The sequence below is a fragment of the Postia placenta genome, assembly GCF_002117355.1.
Source record: "Postia placenta MAD-698-R-SB12 unplaced genomic scaffold POSPLAscaffold_3, whole genome shotgun sequence".
Lineage (NCBI taxonomy): Eukaryota > Fungi > Basidiomycota > Agaricomycetes > Polyporales > Adustoporiaceae > Rhodonia > Rhodonia placenta.
This window is the reverse complement of record NW_020169834.1, coordinates 2,570,988-2,593,374: the sequence shown is the minus strand read 5'-3', so window position 1 is coordinate 2,593,374 and position 22,387 is coordinate 2,570,988. Positions and strand designations below refer to the sequence as shown.

The 22,387-nt window shown below is 51.8% G+C and overlaps 7 protein-coding genes across 7 annotated transcripts; 3 read left to right on the top strand and 4 right to left on the bottom strand.

Annotated features, from left to right (window-relative positions):
- Positions 1–9: 9 nt before the first annotated feature.
- Positions 10–1,187, bottom strand: POSPLADRAFT_1039098 (hypothetical protein). Its single transcript, XM_024477489.1, has 6 exons — positions 1,042–1,187; positions 850–970; positions 726–798; positions 563–674; positions 336–502; positions 10–274 (listed from the first exon to the last, which is right to left on the bottom strand). The coding sequence occupies exons 1-6, from the start codon at positions 1,146–1,148 to the stop codon at positions 213–215; spliced, it is 642 nt and encodes a 213-aa protein (XP_024342262.1). The 5' UTR covers positions 1,149–1,187; the 3' UTR covers positions 10–212.
- A 238-nt stretch (positions 1,188–1,425) lies between these two features.
- POSPLADRAFT_1134460 (hypothetical protein) lies at positions 1,426–3,777 on the top strand (the record flags this gene model as incomplete). The annotated part of the gene is made up of 11 exons (XM_024484480.1): positions 1,426–1,509; positions 1,559–1,762; positions 1,816–1,861; positions 1,915–2,037; positions 2,092–2,247; positions 2,297–2,421; positions 2,476–2,664; positions 2,713–2,946; positions 3,011–3,382; positions 3,435–3,554; positions 3,601–3,777. The coding sequence occupies 11 exons, from the start codon at positions 1,426–1,428 to the stop codon at positions 3,775–3,777; spliced, it is 1,830 nt and encodes a 609-aa protein (XP_024342261.1).
- A 131-nt stretch (positions 3,778–3,908) lies between these two features.
- POSPLADRAFT_1054213 (hypothetical protein) lies at positions 3,909–5,052 on the bottom strand (the record flags this gene model as incomplete). Its single annotated transcript, XM_024480493.1, has 3 exons — positions 3,909–4,609; positions 4,666–4,687; positions 4,744–5,052. The coding sequence occupies 3 exons, from the start codon at positions 5,050–5,052 to the stop codon at positions 3,909–3,911; spliced, it is 1,032 nt and encodes a 343-aa protein (XP_024342260.1).
- Positions 5,053–6,100: 1,048 nt separating this feature from the next.
- On the bottom strand, positions 6,101–8,978 carry POSPLADRAFT_1167718 (hypothetical protein; the record flags this gene model as incomplete). Its single annotated transcript, XM_024487979.1, has 7 exons — positions 6,101–6,833; positions 6,884–7,239; positions 7,292–7,442; positions 7,518–7,852; positions 7,908–8,117; positions 8,173–8,664; positions 8,802–8,978. Coding segments are annotated over 7 exons (2,454 nt in total), but the record flags the coding sequence as incomplete, so codon positions are not given.
- A 1,249-nt stretch (positions 8,979–10,227) lies between these two features.
- POSPLADRAFT_1044826 (hypothetical protein) lies at positions 10,228–12,503 on the bottom strand (the record flags this gene model as incomplete). Its single annotated transcript, XM_024478616.1, has 10 exons — positions 10,228–10,404; positions 10,458–10,622; positions 10,677–10,712; positions 10,777–10,947; positions 11,000–11,075; positions 11,125–11,209; positions 11,263–11,611; positions 11,663–11,706; positions 11,748–11,876; positions 11,903–12,503. 10 exons carry the CDS (start codon positions 12,501–12,503, stop codon positions 10,228–10,230), a joined length of 1,833 nt encoding a protein of 610 aa, XP_024342258.1.
- Positions 12,504–12,965: 462 nt separating this feature from the next.
- POSPLADRAFT_1044825 (hypothetical protein) lies at positions 12,966–14,335 on the top strand (the record flags this gene model as incomplete). Its single annotated transcript, XM_024478615.1, has 8 exons — positions 12,966–13,000; positions 13,055–13,133; positions 13,188–13,206; positions 13,254–13,387; positions 13,441–13,596; positions 13,651–13,759; positions 13,809–14,193; positions 14,248–14,335. 8 exons carry the CDS (start codon positions 12,966–12,968, stop codon positions 14,333–14,335), a joined length of 1,005 nt encoding a protein of 334 aa, XP_024342257.1.
- A 1,234-nt stretch (positions 14,336–15,569) lies between these two features.
- Positions 15,570–22,363, top strand: POSPLADRAFT_1179168 (hypothetical protein). Its single transcript, XM_024488647.1, is given in 30 exon segments — positions 15,570–15,935; positions 15,992–16,140; positions 16,194–16,341; positions 16,392–16,640; positions 16,694–16,888; positions 16,941–17,084; positions 17,135–17,446; positions 17,497–17,721; positions 17,781–18,038; positions 18,090–18,261; positions 18,328–18,423; positions 18,475–18,588; positions 18,646–18,827; positions 18,882–19,081; positions 19,135–19,353; positions 19,401–19,550; positions 19,602–19,747; positions 19,795–19,943; positions 19,994–20,200; positions 20,248–20,425; positions 20,473–20,582; positions 20,635–20,802; positions 20,860–20,985; positions 21,037–21,300; positions 21,350–21,596; positions 21,651–21,678; positions 21,769–21,778; positions 21,798–22,127; positions 22,184–22,193; positions 22,246–22,363. 30 exon segments carry the CDS (start codon positions 15,840–15,842, stop codon positions 22,260–22,262), a joined length of 4,899 nt encoding a protein of 1,632 aa, XP_024342256.1. The 5' UTR covers positions 15,570–15,839; the 3' UTR covers positions 22,263–22,363.
- Positions 22,364–22,387: the final 24 nt, after the last annotated feature.

The following is a 22,387-nucleotide window of genomic DNA, read 5'->3' as shown; positions in this document are numbered from 1 at the left end:
CTGATAGCAGATAACAGTAGTGCAAACTGTATTACTAGTCCCTATAATCCGAGCACTTGAGCTGTACAGCGGGATGCTGACCGGCAACATACACGAGTGTACAACAGCATGCCTTGTGGGTACTTTCAAGAGTAAGGAAGCACCCACGAAATACAAATACTCAGACAAACAAATACGGATATCAAACTCTCCTCCTGCGTGAAATGTCTCTACTAACACTGGCATGCTGATGCATCTGGGACGTCGTTCGTTGATGGTGCCGTAACGTCGATTTCTAGAAACCCAAACAGGTCGGCGCTGACCCAATGTGTAGCGATGGACAAAATGTAACATACTCGTATTTTGCGTGTCCACAGCTTCGGTCTCCTTCTCCATCCCGACCAACTCCATAGCGATCTTTTTGAAGAGGGACTTGACGTTATGTCCGGCCTTTGCAGAGGTCTCCATGAACATGATGTCAAGCTGTGCAGCCTTTGCGTTGGCCTCCTCCAGGGTGACTTGTCTAGTGGATCAACCGATCAACATGGAAGATGGAGACAATGAATGGGCAATGCCGGTATACCGTTTGTCTGACAGGTCAGCCTTGTTGCCCACCAAAACAATGATGACGTCGTTCCCTCGTTCTGATCGGACATCGTCTATCCACTTGGAAGTCGACATGAACGACTGCCGATCTGTGCACAAGGGTGAGCACATTCACGTCTCGTGGGGTGCTGGTGCCTTACTTGTGATATCGAACACCACAATTGCGACGGAACAGTCGCGGATGTATGAGGGAATCAGCGAACGATACCGTTCCTTCGGACCACTTTATCATCATGCTAACATGACGTTGGAAAAGATACTCACCTGCCCTGCGGTGTCCCATAGCTGTAACCGCACAGTTCGGTCCTCGAGGTACATGGCTTTGCTCAGGAAGTCTATGCCTATGGTCGCCTGGTAGGTGTTGTCAAACGTGTCGTACATGAATCTGTGTGCCGTCTCGATGAGCTCCCGCCCGCGTTACACATATATCGCATTGGTACCTATGCAAGTGCGCACCTTGTGATTAGACTGGTCTTGCCGACACTCTGGTCTCCTAGGAGGACGATCTTGCTGCGCTTGAGGGGTGGGGACGAGAAGTCGGCGGTGACGGGTGATGTGGCCATGCTGGTAAGTGGACAGTATCAGCGAGACTGTTTGTGGTCCCAGGAAGGTGGTCAGTGAGTGGCAGTGGTGTGTGTGTGCTCGCTGTCTGGGTCCAGTGCCTGACAGCAATCGTCAGCACCAATGACCGAAGCGCCCTGTGATGATCGGCGGGTGTATACAGGCACGTGAGCGTACCCCGATCGCGATGGGATTATCCGGAGAAAGTCAATTGACTCTGCATGTCTCCCTGCGAATTCATTACCGTCCTCCCTGGCCCTCCCAGGCTCTGCCAGCACAATGAAGCTCTGCCAGAAAATCGCGGGATACAAGGACGCGCGACCGTTCTTCACCTTCGAATTCTTCCCTCCAAAGACTGACCAGGTTCGCAGCCATGTCATGTCATGCTGTTGACGCTGACTCGAGCTCGTAGGGATTCGATAATCTGCTCCCGCGCATATCGCGTCTTGTCTCGCTGAACCCCCTCGCGGTCAACATCACATGGGGTGCTGGTGGGACTACCAAAGACAGAAGTCTTGAACTCGCAGGTATCACGCAGACCGACCATGGCGTCGACACCATCCTTCATCTCACATGTACGAACATGAAACAAGGGCTGGTCGATGACGTATTGAGGGTGAGTGGACGTGGTTTCAACTTGTGTGAATCAATCCCGACAGCCTGCATCAGGATGCGAAAGCGAGAGGTATCCAGAACATATTAGCCCTCCGCGGTGGTACGCCAATCATTATCAACATATGAGACGATCGTTTGACCACAATGTCTCAGATCCACCCCGTGGGGAAGAGTACTGGATCCCTACAGACCCACGCTTCACCCATGGTGCAGATCTCGTCTCGTACATCAAATCCTCCCCTGAGTTCTCTTCCGACTTTTGTGTTGGAGTGGCAGGTCTCTCCCCATTAGTGTACTCTCTGCAACGCCACTTACAGCAATGACCGCTAGCATACCCTGACGGCCACCCTGACAGGGAGACCGACGAGGATGGCGAATTGGAGCACCTGAAACGAAAGGTCGACGCAGGCGCCGACTTCATCATCACACAATTATTTTACGATGTCGATACCTTCCTGCAATGGGTCAAGCGCGTCAGACAGAAAGGTAAGTAGATGTTCCTGCACCTGCAGTGCAGTCTAACTTTGTCCCCCAGGCATACAGGTACCTATCATCCCAGGTATTATGCCAATACAGACGTATGCATCATTTCTGCGCATGACAAAATTGTGTGGAACGCGCGTACCACACAGTCTCATGTCTGACCTTGTACCGCTACGAGTACGCTGCATCACCCTGAGCATTACTATGATCGAACTGACCTCTTGCCTTTAGCATGATGATTCGAAGGTCAAGGACTATGGCGTGGATCTTGCCGTAGAGATGATACGCAAGCTCACCACCGACGGTGACATCCGTGGTGTCCACCTTTGTACACTGAACCTGGAGAAGAGCGTAACTCGTGTACTGGAGGGCCTCAGTTGGGTCGGTGGAAGCCTTAAACCCGCCAATAGACTCATTGCGGTGAGCAAAACAGGCTTTCATGTAAGGGAGGTGGTGTGCTGACACTAGATGCTTCAGGACGCGTCCATTGGTCCAGACGCAAACCTGATCATCACACCACACAATGCTACCGATTCCGCTGCCATCTCCCTGGCGGCTGCCGGCCAGGGTCCAGACGGCGAGGCAGGTAAAGGAGAGCTGAACAATGCTGCAAGCTGGGATGATTTCCCGAATGGACGATTTGGTGATTTCAAAAGTCCAGCGTACGGCGAGACTGACCTTTGGGGAAGCTCGATCATGTCGGTCAGCTCGTCCACGTCCACCTTTCAGACCTTTCATCACTGACATCTCAGCCGATTCATTGCAGCGTAATCAAGCCCTTGAGCAATGGGGCCACCCCAAGACGCTCGACGACCTTACGACAATGTTCCTGCGGCATCTACACTCTAAAATAGCAACAACGCCCTTTTCGCCGACGCCACTCTCTCCCGAATCGCTCATGATAATCCAGCACCTCGAGCGACTCACGCGCCGCGGCTGGTGGACTGTCGGCTCGCAGCCTGCGATCAACGGCGCGAGCTCGAGCGATGAGGTCGTCGGCTGGGGCCCGCGCGGCGGGTATGTCTACCAGAAGTGCTTCGTTGAGTTCTTCTTGGAGCGCGCAGACCTCGAGCGCATTGAGCGCAAGATCAGGGACGAGGGGCATGGATGGGTGGATTACTTCGCGGGAAATGTTCAGGTAGGACTGCCGTCTTTCTTTCAGCCGTTTGCAAATATAACATGCTATCTAGGGAGAGTGCAGAACAACAGTCCCCGAGGGCGGCCGTAACGCCGTGACATGGGGTGTCTTCCCTGGGCAGGAGATCGCCCAATCAACCATCATCGAAAGGGAGTCGTTCTTGTCTTGGAAGGTCAGTGCTTTACTCCCGTTTATGGACCGACGTCTGAGAGTTGCAGGACGAGGCATTCTCGATATGGGCAGAATGGGCATCGTTCTATCCTCCAGATTCGCAGGAACGACGGTTGTTGGAGAGCATACGTGCCGAGAGATGGCTCGTGAGCGTTGTACATCACGATTACACGGACCCCTCTGCGTTGTGGACGTTCTTGTTAAAAGGCGACCCGGTGCTGTAATGACGACTGTGGCTCTTTCGCATCAAATCTACAATGTATCGCATAGTGTATCCTGCAGTTCAACCCTGCAAAGCCGCAGCAAGAGTATTGTACAGTCCCGATTTAGACGTATTAACTGCGAGCATCGGAGTTCATCTTTTGTGTACGACTATCGACCAGTGTTCCAAGAGCTTGGCAGTCAAAGCTGCGGATTCCCATGCAGTAAGTAGCCTCTCCTCCCTCCACGCCTCCATCCCCCATGTCCGGACGAAGTCGTCACGGACGAGCGGATCGATTTCCAGGTCTTGCACGTAAGCATTGAGGAATGTTGCACGAGCCTCGGAGACATTCATGAGACGGTCGACGGTGAGAGTGTCGGGACCGGAAATGAGCAGCTGCAGAATTTGCGGAACAGAAGTGAACAACGTTGCAGGAGCCGTGCTAGAAGCGGTAGATCGTGCCGTCCGATCGGTAACAAAGACAGCTTTAGTCGCTGCGTCCGCTTGTACGCCTGGACGGTTGCGATGGATATGACGACGAGGGAGAAACGGAAGCACCGCCAAGACAAACAAGGGACTTGACAGAGACGTCGAGGAGGCGCACGTAGTGAAGTTGATTGTCAAATGCGTCCCAGATCGCAGGGACTTTTTGAATTTCCGCACAAAGCATTCCAGATGAGAGTAGGGCACGCTGTCGAGGCATATGGTTTTCCAGTCGGCGAGAGCGTACGACCGCGACAGCAAAGTTGGCGGGGGAGGCACTGTTTGATAATTGGTGACGAAAAAGTCGTGGAAGCTACTGGATGTCTTCGGCTTGTGCACCAGCACCAAACGCTCCTTCAATTCATCTGGATCTGGATCTGTCATAATCACTCTCCAATCTTATTGAAAAGTGCATATAGCCACAAACCAAACATTTCGCCGCCATTGAACTTGACCATAGTATGAATGTGACAGGTTATACCTTGATCTGAATGACCGTACGTACTGAATGATCGTAAGCAGTCGCCTGAGACGCGAGCGTCCATTTCAAAATCTCTCCCCACCAGGACCACTCAACGACCAGGCGCACAGTCCAAGAGTCGAGACACAAGGTCCCCGATAGGAGGTCGGGCAGGTCAAGTCGGATATCCCTGAATTCCACAGCGCCAGAAATAAGGTCCTCCAGCAGAACACGCAGCGGCAGGTCGATAACACGCTTTTGCGAAGAGGTCGCACGACGAGCGACGGAGACGTAAATTGGAGACCACAAAGAACAAGTCGGCGTCAAGAGAACGAGCAATGCTCGTAGAGCCATTCGGGTCTGCTGCATCCTCTGGATCTTGCATGAGGAATGTCTAGAAGACCTATTGAAGAACATAGTGAGTAGAAGACCGAGACACAGTGCCGCCAGGACAGTATATGCGCTCAAGGATGCTATATCATAAGGTAGGTTTTCAATGGCAAGCTTGTGGATGATCTTTAACGAGAAGTTATAGACCAATCGAGAAAATCGAGCAGTGGTCCGATAGAGCGGCTCAAAAAAGCGTCTGAGTAGCAAAGCCTTTGATAGAGTCATGTCGTCTTGTCCAAGAGTCCAGAGACGAGTGTGTGTGGGACAGTTTATGCCGAATTAGCGCTGGATATCAATGACACCGTATCGTATAGAATATTCGAGATCACGCGAGGTTATAGATAGTCATAACTGCAAGATTCACATTGAAAACGAGCGGTGCTATACAGTCTGGCAGATTCAAACGGGGACAAACTATATAAGTGATCAACAGCAAGGACAGAGAGGAGATCGTCGACGATGATACAGACACAAAACAATATAACAAGTACTAGTACCCAGCCCCCGAGCTACCCACCGCATGACGCATCGACGGCGATGGCGAGGCCAGCGGCGGTGGCTGCGGAGAACGTGAAGGAGACGCTTGTTGTTGCGTCGCACCAATGGAAGCATTCAACAGTTGCTGGGAAGGCGACAGCGGTGTAGACAGACGAGCGATGGTTGCTGGCGACAGCCGACCTTGCGCCTGGCTGATCGCATGGCTCATTGTCGGCACTGTTGGCACGGCCACCCCTCTTGACATATTTGCAGATGGAGCCCGTGGAGGTACCCCAGAAAGTGGCGGCGACATAGCAGGGTTCGCGACTCCGTCCATGCAGTTCGCTTCCGCAACATTTACGGACGGCGGTCGCTGCTGGTGCTGGTGCTGTTGAGCAAGGTATTGCTGCATATGTCGCTGACCAGCAAACTGCTGCATATAACCGGAGGTGTTGGGAATTATGTATGAAGTAGGCGTCCGGATTTGCATGTTGGTGTTGTGACTTTGGATGGCGTTGTCCGCTGTAGACGACATCGCGAAGGCGGACTTGAAATTCGGCATTTGCTGTACATTGGGCCGCGAACTTGGATGCATATACTGAGGGGTGGGCATAGGGTTGGAGTATGAATTAACGGGAGTCATATGATAGCCGTTGTGCATAGAAGGCATAGATATCGGTTGCTGAACCTGGGTCTTGGCGCGTACAGGCGAGAGAGACGTTGTCGCAGATGAAAGCGCATCCGGCTGAGATTGATCATTCGAAACCTGCGTGTGACCATTAGGGGCAGGGGAGCGGACGGTTTGGTCGACGCCGTCGGTGATTTGCGCAGCGCTGTCGTGCGTGCCGTTGACGTGACCAACAGGCACCGATGGTGTATTATGAGGGGACGTATGGGATGTTGAGATGGCGGCAGGCATGCTTGGGATTGTGGGAAGGCCCGGAGGTCGCATTGCTCCGTTCGATGATATGCGCATGTGAGGCACATTCGGAGGCGCTATGTTCTTCAATGACGTAGCCACAGACACGGGGGTTCCGACGGAAGATAACGACAATGACGAACTTGCGGAATGCACGGCCGAGATGGGCTGACCGAGCGGTATTGGTGATGGTCTCTGCGACATCCCCGGGATGTCCTTGCGATTCGTGAACCTGAATGGTAAATGCGACTGGGGACGACCGTCACTTGACGTGGTCGTGATAGTTGCATCCGTCGTCAGGGATGAATAATCCTGATCATTCAATAGAGCGACGTGGTGTACCAGATATCTGATAAAGCATGAGCAGGTACTGGTGTGAATGAAAGGGTTGATACATACTTCGTCGAGAAATCATCAAGTAAACCGCGGTCCTTCTCCTCAGATCCATCAGGACCAACAGCTGGAACATCATCCACGTCGTACCGCCACCGCTCTGTGAGTCTTCGAACGCGCTCCTGTGTTTCGTCCTCGTTATCGCCGTCCTCGGCGAGAAAGCCTGACGGTGATACATGTCGGAAGACTGCACATCGGTCGAGATGAATGCGGCCTCCACGCCCAAAGCGCAAGCGGCCTGCCCGAGGCGTCCGGTCATGTTGAGCTATCTCGTTACCTTTAGATGCTGCTGAACGTCGTGCAGCAGTAACGACCTTGAAAAGCTTCGATGCATGAGAAACAGGAGAAGGCTGGTATGGATTCTGCGCGGCGCATGTCAGTCTCAAGCGGAACCACCAATGACGAAGCGCTTACGTCGGTTGCATCTTCCCAACCATGATCCTTCTCTTTTCGCTGAGACAGCTCATCCTCAATCTGACTCTGGATCTGTGCCCACCGCTCTTTGGGTCGAATCGGGGGCTCCGTATGAGTCGTGGGAGAAGCAAGATCACCGTTCTCTCTAGGTCTCGCCAGTTTGAGTGGAATACGGCTATGTACAAATAGTGAGTTAACGAACAACACATCTGGCAAATTAACATACGCGGTGGATTCGAGTCTCGGCTTCTTGGGCACCCGCTCCTTGTCGTAGAAGAGGTCATCGTCCTCCTTGGAGCACAAACTCGGATACTTCCGCTTGAATTCCGCGAGAGTGAATCGCTTATCCCACACAGTGTGTGCGTGATGGGCAGACTCGCGTTTCGCCTTCTCGCGTCTCATAAGGAAGTTTGACAATTTGAGCGCTTCGTCTAGCTCGTCCCGCAAACGGGTCAGCTTGTCCGAATACGTCACTTGTTGAGCGCGAGTCTTGCGGACGGCTTTGATTTCTCGCCGTCTGAAACAGATGTAAGACTCATTTTTGCTATCCGTTTCGTCAAGCTGTGATAAGAATTAGTGAGATCATGGCGACTCGCGACGTAGCATTTCCACTGACATTAACTGTGGGTATGATCGGGTGGCCGGCACGCTCAATGCGCCGCTCACGCCAATACGGATAGACAGTCCGAGCCAGTCGCAGAAGCTGGGATGGAGGAGGAACCGAGGCTGGTTTAGTGAATAAAGCGAACGTTGACGGTGGCAAATCAGTTGTGAAAGTATCCTGATAGTCTGAGAACGGCGGAAATGGTGTTCCCTGCTCGAGTCCCTACAATGGTTCGATACATATCAATGATATGGCGACGAGGCACAAAAGGACTGACATGGTGCAGAAACTCGGTCTTCTCATGGGTTACTTTCTCAAATATTGCCATAACCAGCTCGAACTCATCTTCCGACATTGCGATAGGCTGGCTAATCTCAGGGTCTTTCCCTTTCGCCTTGGAACTTCGCCCTGAGCGGGTACTCGTGCTTGAGACTGAGCCCTGCGCACTGGTACCCTCTCCACGCGCCTCCTCATTGTTCTTGTCAAGCCACTCTTTGTCGCGCTCATCCATATAAAAAATGAACCCATTTGTAAGGGAGAACGAGATGGATTCCTCAACCGTGTCGGAGAATTTGACATACGTCGTGGGATCCTTCCATCGTCCGGAAGGATATAGCTCTTCATAATTGCCGACGATCCCAGTGCTGTCTGGCGTGGGAATATAGGCAGCCGGCTCCGTCTTCTCCTTCTCTGACGCCGCTCGTGTCGACCGCGCATGAGCTTGATGGCGAGTGGCCGCTGCCGACAATACCGCCTGGAGGTGATGTTCCTAAAGGGGTAAAGACATTGCTGAGTCAGCATTCCATGGAGCACATTTCCCACGCTTCCAGCCAATCACAACATGCCACACAGGCGTCGTTCAACAAGGGCGCACTGAGAACGCACGACGAGGATGTTGGGACTCACATTGGCATCCTCAGCATCGACACCGGCGGTAGAGACCACCCTGATCTTCTCCTCATCTTCATCGAGTACGATCGGGTCGGCATCGATGCTCTCAGTGATGACCTTGAGGCGGGTTTTGTTAGTGACGCGATTGCGGTTTCGAAGGGTTGAAGGGCCGGCGTTGTGATTTCGGGGCATATCATGGAGTAAGGCGAGCCTTGAGGTAAATAAGACGGAAACACAGCGCGGGCGGGCGAGGGCGTGGGGGCGGCGACGACCAGTGGCGCGGTGGCGATGTGAGCCGGAGTGGAAGCCGGCACTTTGCGGACCGGACCGCTTTCAATCGTACCGCTGACATAAGTGATTTCCAAAAAGGGGATATCATCATCTCGAGCGCCGGGCTGGCATACTGGCTCTACGATTTGTTACGCCTACGCGTACAGGAGTAAACTCTGTGCAACTCTCAATACATCTAAAAAAAGAAGTATATTAGCGATGTTTCATAGTATGAACGAGTGGCAAATCACCCGGCTACGCCACAAGGCGTAGCAGAGACCATCGGGGGAGTGCTCACCATTCACGCATACAACCACACGACTCCATCTCCATGACTCTCTCGTCTACAACACGGTTATCGGTCAATTCTGAGGAGCCTTATGATACGAGCTGCCATCGCTGTGAAAATTTGACGCATGCCCACAACGACAGGGTCATAAAGCTCTTGTCGACGAGCTACGGGAAAAGAAAATGCCGACAACCAGACTCGTAAGCGTAGTCGCGAGGCATGTTGGATAAAGATGAAACACACCTGTGCGCAAAAGATGCCCTCGAGATGGTCACCCATGTAGGGGGGCGATCCCCCTCGATACCATTCTGCTCACCATCCTGGTTGAAGCTATGAATGGTTTGCGAGAAACGCTACGTTAGAAGCACCATCGCATGCAACGAGGTATGGGGAAAGGATGCGTAAATGGGTAGAGGGTACTGGAAGCGACAAAGCCTGCCTCCAGGACTAGACGGCGGACTGCGAGAGACCAGTCCCCCACCTCGTAATGGCGATATTAGGTGACTTGTGAGGAGGGAAATGCCATACTAGTCATCGACGACGCTGTGGGATGGCTCCCACGGTGAGCAGCGACGACAGACTGGGGCAGGCAAAATCGACGACGACAACAAGGGAGGAAGGGATGTGCGGCTTGGTGTCGCACTCCGCACCATCTGCCCCATCACGTGATTCGGTATCTTTAGCTGCCGGATCTGAGATCGGATCATCAGGGAGATGCTCAGCCTCAGCTGCCTCACTGAGCGGAGGATGATGATCTTGGAGTACTGTGCAGTCGGTAGGCTCTTATTATGTGTTGAAATTAAAATATTTTCTGAATGTGAAATACGAATAAATGATAGTGTACACGTTCTACATACTACTCTACATGGGATACAACACAAATTATCCAATCACATCGATTAGAGAATCTCTTCTGTACGTGCTTTGGTTCCGTAGATGGCGTGGCTTGATGACCAGCGGTCTAATCCACAGCTTGATATGGCCGCTCCTAGTAGCAGTGAGGATACCGCGCGACGTGAAGAGTATGTTAGCTAACATCTCGCTCCCCATGTGCTTTACCTGAAATCAAAGAATCCCGTTAGCTGACGCCTCGCAGAGTAGAGGCCACGTACCAAGACAGGCTGTACAACTGCAACCTCATTGCGGGAAGGGGCTGGATGGTAACGAGGCATAGGCGAGTCTGCGCCCGGGACGGATAGTAATAAGGTAGATTCGCCTCGCCGGCGTAGTGCCAGCGACACTGATGAGGTCATTGACAACCTTTGTTGGTGAGTAGTCTGAGTTACAGGTGTGTGAGTTAATGCAGCAGTAACAGACGATGGTGGTCACACTTTTGGTCGATGCAAGGCGCCACTTGAGAAATCCCACTGTACATGACAGGTATATTCAGCTCCAGTCGACGCCCGAAATATGGGTTACATCACGACGTACCAGGATCAGTTTGTTATCCTCCCCCACACTACCAAACCGGTATGTGCGGCCATCACAGCGAAGGTCATCAAAGGCTAGAGCAGACACGAATGATGAATGTCCTTGACACCTTGCAATTACTCGTTGTTCCCAAGGGGAGAAAATAGTGACCAGATCGTCTTGGCCTCCCGTCTGTGGTCCATCCATGAGTGTCACATTGGGAAAAGATTGATGAGTGACATACCAAGATAAATCGGCCATCCGGTGACCATGCTACACAACTAAGCGCGCCAAAATACGATGCGTAGCAGTCAACCAGTCTTCGTAGAGATTAGGCGTAGCATCAAAAAAATACTTCTGCGAACGTACTGTTCCGCAACGGTATCAATGATTCTCAAGCAACCATCCTCTGAAATTGCGGCTACAAACTTGGCGTCGGGCGAGAACACGAAGTCTACATCATTCGTGTCAATCCCGCCTTCGCATCGAAAATGACTCCAAGCTTACCTACAATACTGCGTCGAGAGACTTTCCAATGACTGACCGGATTCTTAGCAGTCTTGTCTTTGTCTGATTTTCCAACAATCAGAGCACCTCCAGCGGCGACGGGGTGCCATGGTGGCATCGTCACGTAGATGCTTTCGAAGGGATCCCATTCTCCCTGCGATGATGAACCATCTTGGGAGGAATTGATGCTTGTTCCCATTCCGGTACCTGGTTCTTTCGCGACAAATGCTCCATCTTCACGCTCCTTGTCATAGACGAGGATGGTACCGTCTGCATGTGACACCAAGAAGAGGTTTGCTGAGTGTGGAACCCAGCGAATAGCTGTGCAAGGTGAGTTGCAAATTCTACCCTAGAGGAGTACTTGAATACGAGTGGCGATGAATACACGGAAGTGTGTTACCTGCTTGTTCAGACGCCCATATCGAGTGGAGATGGGATCTAAACCTCTGTCAGATGGACTATGGCTCGTTTAGATATACGCTCACCGAACCACAGAATATCTCCCGTATTGAAGCCTATGATTACATCAATACGTTCGGGGGATACCGTTGACTGATTGACGTCGTGGCACGTCGGGTGTGCAGAGAAATGTATCCGTGCAAGAGGCTCCTGCCCTGCCACAGTCAGATTCACATCATACCAGTGAAGAGTAAACGTACCTTCGCCTTAGCTCCCGCTTCTGTCCAGATAAAGCTCTTGGCTGAGTTGTTGAAGAGGTATGTCGCCTCCCCCTGTTTTGACTGCAGAGTCTTGTGTAGATTATCGGCATTCTGTAGTCGCGTGATGAACGTCGAGGACGTGGTTCGCATGTTGTGTTTGGGGCGCGCGGCTGACTTCTTCTTGCCTGCCGCGGGCGCATTGTGATGAAATATGGTGTTGGGAGAGTCGTGGGGCACGATGGGTGATGCTTTCGCGGTCTCTGGTGGTGGTGCGGTCGACACGTCCGGAGAGCCCTCGTCCGGGTCCTCGCTGCTGGAGATGCTCAGACCATCGTCGCGCTCTTTAGAGTTAGCGGCCTTGTCCTTCTTGGGCTCTTTCTCGCGGTTTGCGCCCAGCAGCTGGGAGAGACCGGGGGAGTTCGGGGACTTTGTGGCAGGGTAACGAACGGTGACGGCAGACAGGCGTGCGGGGAAGAGGATGGGGACGGAATTGACGGTGGCCTGTGTAGCGCCAGTAGGCTTGTGTTCCTCTGTGATGGAGTAAACACCCTCTGGCGCGACAAACGTCGAGTCGTTCTCCATTACTGCACACGGAGGCATCAACCGCCAATATTGATTTCAGGCTCCCGAAGCATCGCGGCGGGCGCCAGGCCAGTGATCGGCATCCCAGGGGCTGCAATGATCGCAAGCTTCCCGTGATCGTTCAGTGTGATCATCATGTCCCTCCTGCTTCGTCTCCGTCGCCCATGTTCCTCTCCAAACCCCACCCAGGATTTCTAAAAGCCGTCGCAGTGAGGCAGGTGAGCGCACACCCATCTCAGCTAATCCGCCCCGCCTCAGAACTCGCCGTAGCGTTCCTGCCGCCGCTGGTATTCCACACCCGACCCCGCCTTCTCGGCTTCAGGACACTTGCCGTCGGTCGCCACCTCGGCATATCTGCGGGCAACGCGCGACTCTGCCCTACGCGCACCCGGGATACGATGGACAGACGACGGCGAGACAGGCTCTTCGGAGAACCTCATCGCAGGGCGCGAAACCCGCAAGATGAACCTGTACCAGGCAGTTCGAGATGCATTAAGGTCGGTGAGCAAACCATACGCTTCGCATGATGCCGTGCCTGGAATAATACTTAGTAATGCGATGATGCGGGACGACACTGCGGTAGTGTTCGGCGAAGACGTTGCATTCGGTGGCGTCTTCCGATGTACTATGGTGAGTTCCCAGTCTCTCGCTTACGGACGGTTTCTGACCGACAACGTTCTGAAGGGACTAGCAGAGGAGTTTGGTAGGCTCTCTACAGGTCTCACTGTCACCAGCTCTTATTTGAAGTAGGCAGAGAGCGGGTCTTCAACACGCCATTGAGCGAACAAGGCATTGCAGGTTTCGGCATCGGACTAGCGTCTATGGGCCATACAGCAATTGCTGAAATCCAGTTTGCGGACTACATCTTCCCTGCCTTCGACCAGGTCTGTATCATACACCCAACGTCCAGGCAATCCATATATTTAAAGTGTCCTAGATTGTGAATGAGGCAGCCAAATTTCGATACCGCTCTGGGGGCCAGTTCAATGCAGGCTCGCTCACAATCCGTTGTCCATCTATGGCTGTGGGTCATGGTGGCCATTACCATTCACAAAGTCCAGAAGGCTTCTTCTTAGCCGCGGCAGGAATCAAGGTACAGCCTTGGGTTCTTTATATAATCTGCTTTCTAATCATTTGGCACTGGCAGGTAGTTATACCGCGCTCCCCGATTCAGGCAAAGGGGCTACTTCTGGCGTCCATCCGCGACCCTAATCCGGTGATCTTTATGGAACCAAAGATTCTGTACCGCTCTGCAGGTATGTGGACTCCTCATACTGTTATTCATCTCATAAGCCGCGCGAATAGTGGAGCAAGTACCCGTTGATGACTACCAACTCCCGATCGGGCGTGCAGAGACGTTGGTATCCGGCTCAGATGTCACTCTGCTATCCTGGGGCACACCAATCTACCATTGCGAGACAGCCATGCACATGTTGAACTCGCCTCCGGAGACGCTTGCGCGTCACGTACCAGAATCATTACGCTCAGCTAAGGTGGAACTCGTCGACTTGCGCACCATTCTACCTTGGGATGTCGACGCCATCGTAGAGAGTGTCACCCGTACTGGTAGACTAGTGATAGTGCATGAAGCCGGCCGTACTGGTGGCGTCGGTGCCGAAATTAGCGCAGAGGTCCAGAAGCGGTGCTTCTTGAAGCTCGATGCTCCCGTCAAACTGGTTACGGGCTGGGAGTGAGTTGTTTTATATGTTGAAATCATGCACATTACACTCAACGTGATTCAAAGCACGCCCGTTCCCCTGGCGTTCGAAAAATTCTACACGCCGGATGCTCTGCGTGTTTTAGATGCACTTGTGGAGACGTTGTCTTACTGATCGGGTCGGATGGAATCATGAAGCATGATTTCTTGACGCCATTGATCTATTCTTTTACGGTCAACAATGGCAGGGCGGATCGTTGAGTTCATATACAAACTGTAATTTACACCAATGATCAGAATTAAATAGTATGCGGCACGAACCTACTCACTTGCCTAATTGGGATGTGTGATCGAGACGCGCCACCATGACCGTGGCGCGTCTCTTGCATAACTCCCCAGAACCGGAACTGGAACAACTCACATACTTCTCAGCGTTGCCCAAGGTCTGAAAGTCATAATCATATACCCATCCGAGAATACTTGCAAACATCTGAACAACTAACATGGATTGGCACGTCTTGTCTCAGCATACTAGGACCGTGCACTTACCTTTATGACAGCCTTGAACTAAACATACGACAATTAATACTAACGGATATCGCGGCAAACATTGGGGAGTCTAAAGAAGATCATGATGACCCTAGCGTGCTTTCCGCTATTGACCTAGTCACGTCGAAAGTGGAGACACGAGCAGTCGACGAGGGCAGCGAGGTAGAGGAAGCCCAGGAGGAGAGGGTCTTTATGGTGAGTAACTGCCACAACTATCGCTATGCAATGAGTACAGCTCGTTTTGTAGCCGAACTCAAGAGTGCAATGCAACATTGGTTTTGCGGAGCTTGCCGTGAATCTGCCCGACGCGCATGTGGACCAGACTGTTCCCGTCTTGATAGACATTCTGCGCGACGTCCCATACATCGACTTCGACCAGTGCCTTTTTTGGGAGGGTGAGCCCAGTGTTTCCGGACTACAATCGTAGCTCAGACTCTTACCGTGAATGCTCAGAATGGGCGCTACCCGACCAGCTGGTCTTCGCTACGGTCTCTGCGCTCCTGCGCATTGCGAGCTCCCATTCGCGATTCCGTTCCGACGCGATTAGTGCCATCGTCAGGTTCACAGACCAGATAGTGCAACAGCTAAAGGCGGGGGCGCGTGAGTGCTATCTGTGTGTCTAGACGTAGCTCCTCCCTGACTTGATTTGAGCAGCACAGGACATACTGACTCAATTCGCGCCTGCGTTCCATGGATTTTACAGAGCCGCCATATCGATACCTTTCGACTGGTCTCCTCAAGAGTGGTCTACTCTCGCTCAGCACCTCAACGTGCTCTTCGCGGCCGACGTGGTGGATCGCCTGAATCGACTATTGATCGAGCTCACGCCGACAGACGACGACGACGCAGACCAGATACATTATATCCGGACCCTCTTCACCCGCTACGTGTCCCGCGGGCGGCCTCTCAGCGGCTACTTCATCGTATGTTGCGTCACGGAAGCGCAGTGGACCATCCTCGCGCAGGCACTGTTCCCTGCAAATGTTTCTCCTGGCGCAGGCTACCCACAGTTTGTTGAAGCTGCTGCGGCGAACAAAGCATGGCAGACACTGTTGCGGCATGCCATCGCGAACTCTGTTGTCTCTGAGGAAAGCTGCAGGAAGACCCTCAAGTCCACTCTCGGGCATGCTATGCGCTCGTTCTCTGATCTTCTAGCTCAGATTCAGGAAATGGACGCAGAGCCTTCTGAGGATAGCTACGCATGGGAAACAATGTCCGAGAGTCTGGTGTGTTGTTTCTTTGTCAACGCTGTACGTCGTCCAATGGCTGACTTGCGGTGCAGAAACTGGCCGCAATCTGCTCAGCCGCACTAGGTGAGATGGACAAGAGTCTCTTCTCCCGTCTGAAGCTGCTCCTCGGGATCGATTCCCCAATGTGCGACAACCTTGTTCGGGAGGCTGCATTGAAATCAACTGCTATTCTAGTGCGGAAGTACGTCTACCCACAAGTGTGTCGTCCGTGTCATTGACTAACTTTGCAACCAGCTTCCCAGAAATCGCGTCTGAAATGGCAGGCCATCTCCGCCGTTGGGTTACATCGCCGCTATCCATCTTCGAGTTCGAATTTGTCTCCGGAACGCGAACGCCTCCCCCGTTAGTAGCAGCGGCGAAGTGTCTGTCTCTCTGTATCACTGTAAGTGCCTGAACTCAATCAGCCAATGAAGCTTATTCACCAAGACTCAGTTGGCACCGGGGGACGACCAAGGCATGTCGTATATGTATTCACTTTTGAATTACATTGCGGCCACTAGCAAGGATTTGCATGATGGGCTATCATCAGACGCCTCCTCTCTCAGTTTAGCCACCGACATCTCTACGCTACACTCTGTGGAGGTCGGCCTTCGAGGACTGTCAGATGACGAGAAAAGAACTGTCGGCATTAGTAGCATTTCCATCGCTACCAGATTGGCGTTAGAGTTCTGCTCCGAGGAGGTATGCGTTCTACAGTGTGGCCCAGGCCAGGTTCCAGACTAATACAATCGCAGGTGACCCGTTTGACCGTGTCAATGCTGCTGCAGAGGCTTCGAAGTGCTGAGCCTACCGTTGAGGCTGCTATCGCCTACAACCTCGTGGACTTGGCTTTGGTAGCTCCAGAAAGCACGTTTGTAGACATTATCAGAGCATTCTCCAATATCAATCGTTCTGCCAACATGGATGATCCCAGATTTTCAAACAATCAGGTGCGAAACAGCACTTCTTGGCAAAACCTATCTTAACCTGGTGTTGAACCAGGTTCTTGCTGCACAAACTAGGCTTGCACAGGAACTGCACCGAAGACCCGAACTATACGAACTTTATCTTACTGAACTATTGACACTGTTCGCAGATAAGGGCGTTGCGATACAAAACGTGGCCATATCCAATCATCATGCCAAGGTATTAACATCTCTACCCTTCATGCCTGACATCATGCCTAACGATTGTAGATGGAGGACATGATCGAGCAACTTGGTTCCCTCCTGTTGCCCATTGACGCGCTCCTGACCCATAAGGATTTCACGCTCGGCCCACCATCGTCAGATCTTGTTACCTTGTTCCGCAATATGTGGTTTCTCTGCGTTCTGTTTCAATTCACAAAAGCGGGCGATCAAGTGCAACATTCGGCGATGGATTGGCAACAACCAGCCTTGGCTCGAATAGCGATGAAGACCCCACCAATTGTTCTGGAGGAGGCACATGACACCATTGTCAGTGATCTCGAATACAACACGGTGATACGCCAGGAATACATAGAGACAGTGAGTTTGTTCGTCCATTATGCATTGCGATATATATTGAAGTCATACAGGTGATCGCGAGTCATCGAGCGCTGCTAGCGAATCATGTTCCCCTGCGCGTTGGTGAGATTCGCTACTTGATCCCCGGACAGGTGATCTTCCTCTTGTGCATGCATGATATGGAGAACATGCGTTCTGCTGCTGGACTACCCTCTTCTCTCGTCTCCTACTTCGTTAACAACGGACTCAACAAGAACACCGGATTGCACTCTTGTATGGAGTCGATTGCGGAGAAGGTTTGTAGTCTTTGGTCACACATTGCTTGTCTTTGCCCACTCAGTGTTGTGTCGTGTAGGTTATTCGAGATTGCATCATTGAACTTAGCGGCCAGGCAGCCAAACAGGCGCTTCCGCACGTCCTCCCTGCGGAGCTGAGGACCCTGCTCGTGTGTAGCACTCATCGCATAGCGAAAGCCCGAGAGATTGCTGCCAAGTATCTAAACCGCCTCATCACTTCGTTCCCGTCCTTGATGTGCGACCCGCCTTTGGTCTTTGCCATACTCGAAGTGTTGACTCTATTGCGTCGGGCTTGTGACAATGAGTTCATTGATGAGGTATGTGCTTCGCTCATGCTGTTCAGGCACTAGTAAATGACCATACATCAGGACAATCCGGTTTACACGTATCATTCTGATCGAGCCGACTTAACATTACAGCTTCCCGACAGCTACGAAGCTCGTAATGACATGCTGTTGCAGTTGAACCGAGACGCAAATAATTGGTTTGAGCTAGCGCTAGGTCGTGCGCCTGTCGAATTGCACTCTACATTACAGGCACGTCCGAGTCAGGGTTTGACAGAAGCATATCCGTTTCTGATGTTCACGGCATAGAAATATCTCGCAGTGAATCAAGTACTATCTGTCACCGATTCTTCAGAACTTGGCGCATCTATCGCCTTGGAGTACGGCAAGGCAATCGGACCCATTGATCGAAAGCTGAGTATGTGGCCGTTCTGCGGAATCAAAGAAATCAAACTCAATCATCAAGCAGCTTCGCTCTCGTCTTTGTCATCTCGGAGGCTCGACCGATCAAAAATGCTGGCAAGCCAAGTCGCATCCAAGGGCTACTTTGCAGGGGAGGTGACGGGATTCAGGTTCGGTCGGAGTGACTGTAAGACATTCTCATTACGTTCATCCGTTCCCGTAACTCACCTCACCTTAGTCTCTCAGCCTCCGAATGTTCTTGCTATGACAGACTTCGTGCCCGGCGACGAGTTGGAGAGGTTAAAGCAGAGAGTGACCAGTGTCATACAAGAGATCAGGGAGAAGAAGCATACGATGCCTGTCAAGGAACTGAAGCGGCTGCTCTTCCGATGTGCGGCCACTCTCATCTTCGTTGACAAGGTGCGATGTAGGGTGAATCTGTTTGAACCTATCACTAAATACATTCCTTCATAGTACGAGTATGATCTTTTGCATTATCTCGTCATGTTGCCTTTTGAAGCGTTCACTCCCTCTGCAATATCTGCTGGTATTGAAGCGTGGTCATGGGTGATAGCGGAGAAGCCTGATTACGAGATCGCACTTATGTCGGAGATCAGCTCTGCTTGGTTCCTCACAATCAAACACGAGAAGGGCATGTTCTCAAAGACATTGAAGTATGCTAATTTCCCCTTTTGATATGCGCTATTACTGATACGATACGTTGAAGCTATGCAGACCCGTTCTTACATCCTGTCGAATACAACCCTACGGATAAAACAATCATTGACCGTGGAATCGCCAGCGCCCGCCGGCTCCTCACTCCCCACATACTAATCTTGCAGTTGCTTTTCAGCAGGATGCAAGCTGCTAGATATAGGCGACCTGGCCTCATGATGCTACTGCAGCGGGTGGCACTAGCTTCTGCACGCGCCCATCGGCTTCTGAGGTCAGTGACCCTGCAGAGCAGAACTTATGTACTGACCAAAACTGTAGCACCCATCCCCTTGCTCGCGAAGCTCGATTTTCCTTCCTCTTGTTCGGCTTCGAGACACTTAAAAGCTCAAACTTGGATACCTTCTGCGAACATCAATTGCGTTACAGCCTTTACCGCGCTGCTTTCTCTTGGTTCAGCACACGACCACAGTACGTATTATAACATAATGAGAACTGAGCAACCATCTTACCATTGATTAGGTGGTCATATGGCTCGAATCATGTCCAGGTCGATGCGGATATCAAGCTGCTCTCAGAGTTCCTCGACTATCTTCAAGCGGACAGCATCAAGGGGTTCGTGGCGATTTCCAGCTTAAATCCCGTTATATCACCGTCTCAGGCGCCTCGTAAGTATCTGTTCTCTGCACTGTTGATGGCACTTATGTGCCTCCAGAGTACCTAGCATCCCTTAAGAACATCAACCTGCCACTACGACTTCTGGTGGAAAATGAGATCTTCCGCTTGACAGTCTGGTCAAACCCAGCTAATGAAGCCAAACGCGGCGCCGACCATATTGTTTCCATTGAGAAGACCATGGTCGATGTGCGTGATTTAGTCCTTGGTTACCATCATCTTCTCATGTTCACTTGCAGAGCGCCTGGACCAGTGCAACACGAAAAACGTGGGAGATTGATCCTGCAATCGCGGTCTTCCTCACAGAACGATTCAAGCATCCTGTGCTCGAGAGCGAAGTCGGTAGGCTGGTGCGCTCGAACACCCTCGACGTCTTGCACATCCCGGAAGCACTACGCTTCCTAGTCGGAGAGAGATTGGACCAGAATGTGCGGCGAGATCTGAAGGTTAGTTGCTCTGAAGTGATTCGTTTTTCATGCTGAGGATCCTCTAGTACATCTTGATCTGGGATACAGTGCCTCCGATTCTGGCCGTAAACTTCTTCGAGAAGCGATACAACAGTGATCCTGTCTTGCTGCAATATGCACACAGAGTGTTGGAGCAGCATCCCGTGGAAACGACGTTCTTTTTTGTCCCCCAAGTTGTCCAGGCATTGCGTTATGACGCTCTGGGTACGTGAGAAATTTCTTCTCATCACCACCTCCTGACGTCGTCGTAGGCTACGTTCAACACTTCATCTTTGAGACGGCGAAGATTTCACAACTGTTTTGCCATCAGATTATATGGAACATGAAGGCGAACTGTTTCAAGGATGACTCGGGTGAACAGGTAAATCCATCACTCGTTGCATTCAGACGACCGGTTCTAAGCCTCAAATTAGGAGGATCCGATGAAGCCGATACTCGATGACATGACCGATCGCGTCGTACGATCGCTGTCCGGTGAAGCAAGAACGTTCTATGACCGTGAATTTGGTTTCTTCAACGAGGTCACGTCTATATCTGGTAAGTTGAAACCTTTCATCAAGAAGACAAAACCGGAAAAGAAGGTGAGCGTTGAAATGGCACTCGAAGAATAAACTCACCTGTAACACAACCCTGTTCAGGCCAAGATCGACGAAGAAATGGCGAAGATTCAAGTTGAGATTGGGGTATATCTGCCCAGCAATCCGGATGGCGTTGTTGTAGACATAGACAAGAAGTCTGGGCGGCCATTGCAGAGCCACGCCAAGGTCCGTGTGCCCTCCCGTGGCTACGCAGACATCCCCATTTAGCTCCTCCAGGCACCCTTCATGGCAACTTTCAAAGTGCGCAAAGAGCGCGTCGAACTAAACGTTGATCCCGAGAACCTGATGGAAGGCGATGCGCAAGAGGAAGAGGTCAAGAAGGAATACGACGTGTGGCAACAAGCAATCTTCAAAGTTGGCGATGACTGTCGTCAAGACGTGCTTGCGCTACAGGTCATCGCTATGTTCAAGAACATCTTCACCAGTGTCGGCTTGACACTCTACCTCTATCCGTATAGGGTGACTGCCACCGCGCCGGGGGTGAGCTGTCTAGTATTCTTCGAGCTTCACGATCTGATCGCGCGAGTAGTGTGGTGTGATCGATGTCGTCCCGAACGCCACCTCGCGTGACGAGATGGGCAGGGCGAAAGTTAACGACCTGCTTGACTTTTTCATCGCCAAATACGGCGGGGAGGACACAATTGAATTCCAGAAAGCGCGGCTGAATTTCATTCAGTCTATGGCGGCGTACTCTGTGGTCTGCTATATTCTTCAAGTGAAGGACCGACACAACGGCAATATCATGATCGACGGAGAAGGCCATATTGTGCATATTGGTGTGGAATCTCCCTTCTGCTCGTCTTCATCGATTGCTGATGCATGGATCGCAGACTTCGGTTTTCTCTTCGACATAGATGAGTGCTACTTTTCTGAACTGCTATGAAATCTTGACATAGACTTTGAATCCGCCGTTTCTACGCCCTGGAGTAAGTATTTTGAATTTCTGAGCGTGATGAGCGTTGACAACGGTCCTGTAGGGTGTCAAATTTGAACCCAATTCTTTCAAGCTCACGCATGAGATGGTTGTCCTAATGGGCGGTCGTTACTCCCAGGGCTACCAGCTCTTTCAGAAGCTCACTGTGAAGGCCTTCTTGGCCATTCGCCCGCACGCGGAACAGCTGGTCAGCACTGTGCGCATGATGTTGGATACCCAGCTTCCTTCATTCAAGGGAGAACCGACGATCAAGCGGCTGAAAGATCGCTTCGCACTCGGGTTGAACGACCGTCAAGCCGCCGAATGGATGGTGGCGATCATACGGAATGCCCATGAGAACGTCCGGAGTACAGCCTACGATGAGTTCCAGAGGGTAAGTACAGTACTCCTCGTGTCACTATTCCCGGAACTCAGACACTTCTCTCACAGTTACAAAACGGTGAGTCTTTGTGGCTCGGTTGTGTACAAGCGAGATTCACGCTGCTGGCTAGGTATCCCGTACAAGTGACGTTGTCGAAGGGCATCTGGTACACCCACATATTGTTGTGTATTTTCTTTGCCTTAGATAGATATATACTTCATATTCACCATCTTAAATTCATTTTTACCACTGTACTGCGGGTGAGACTAAAG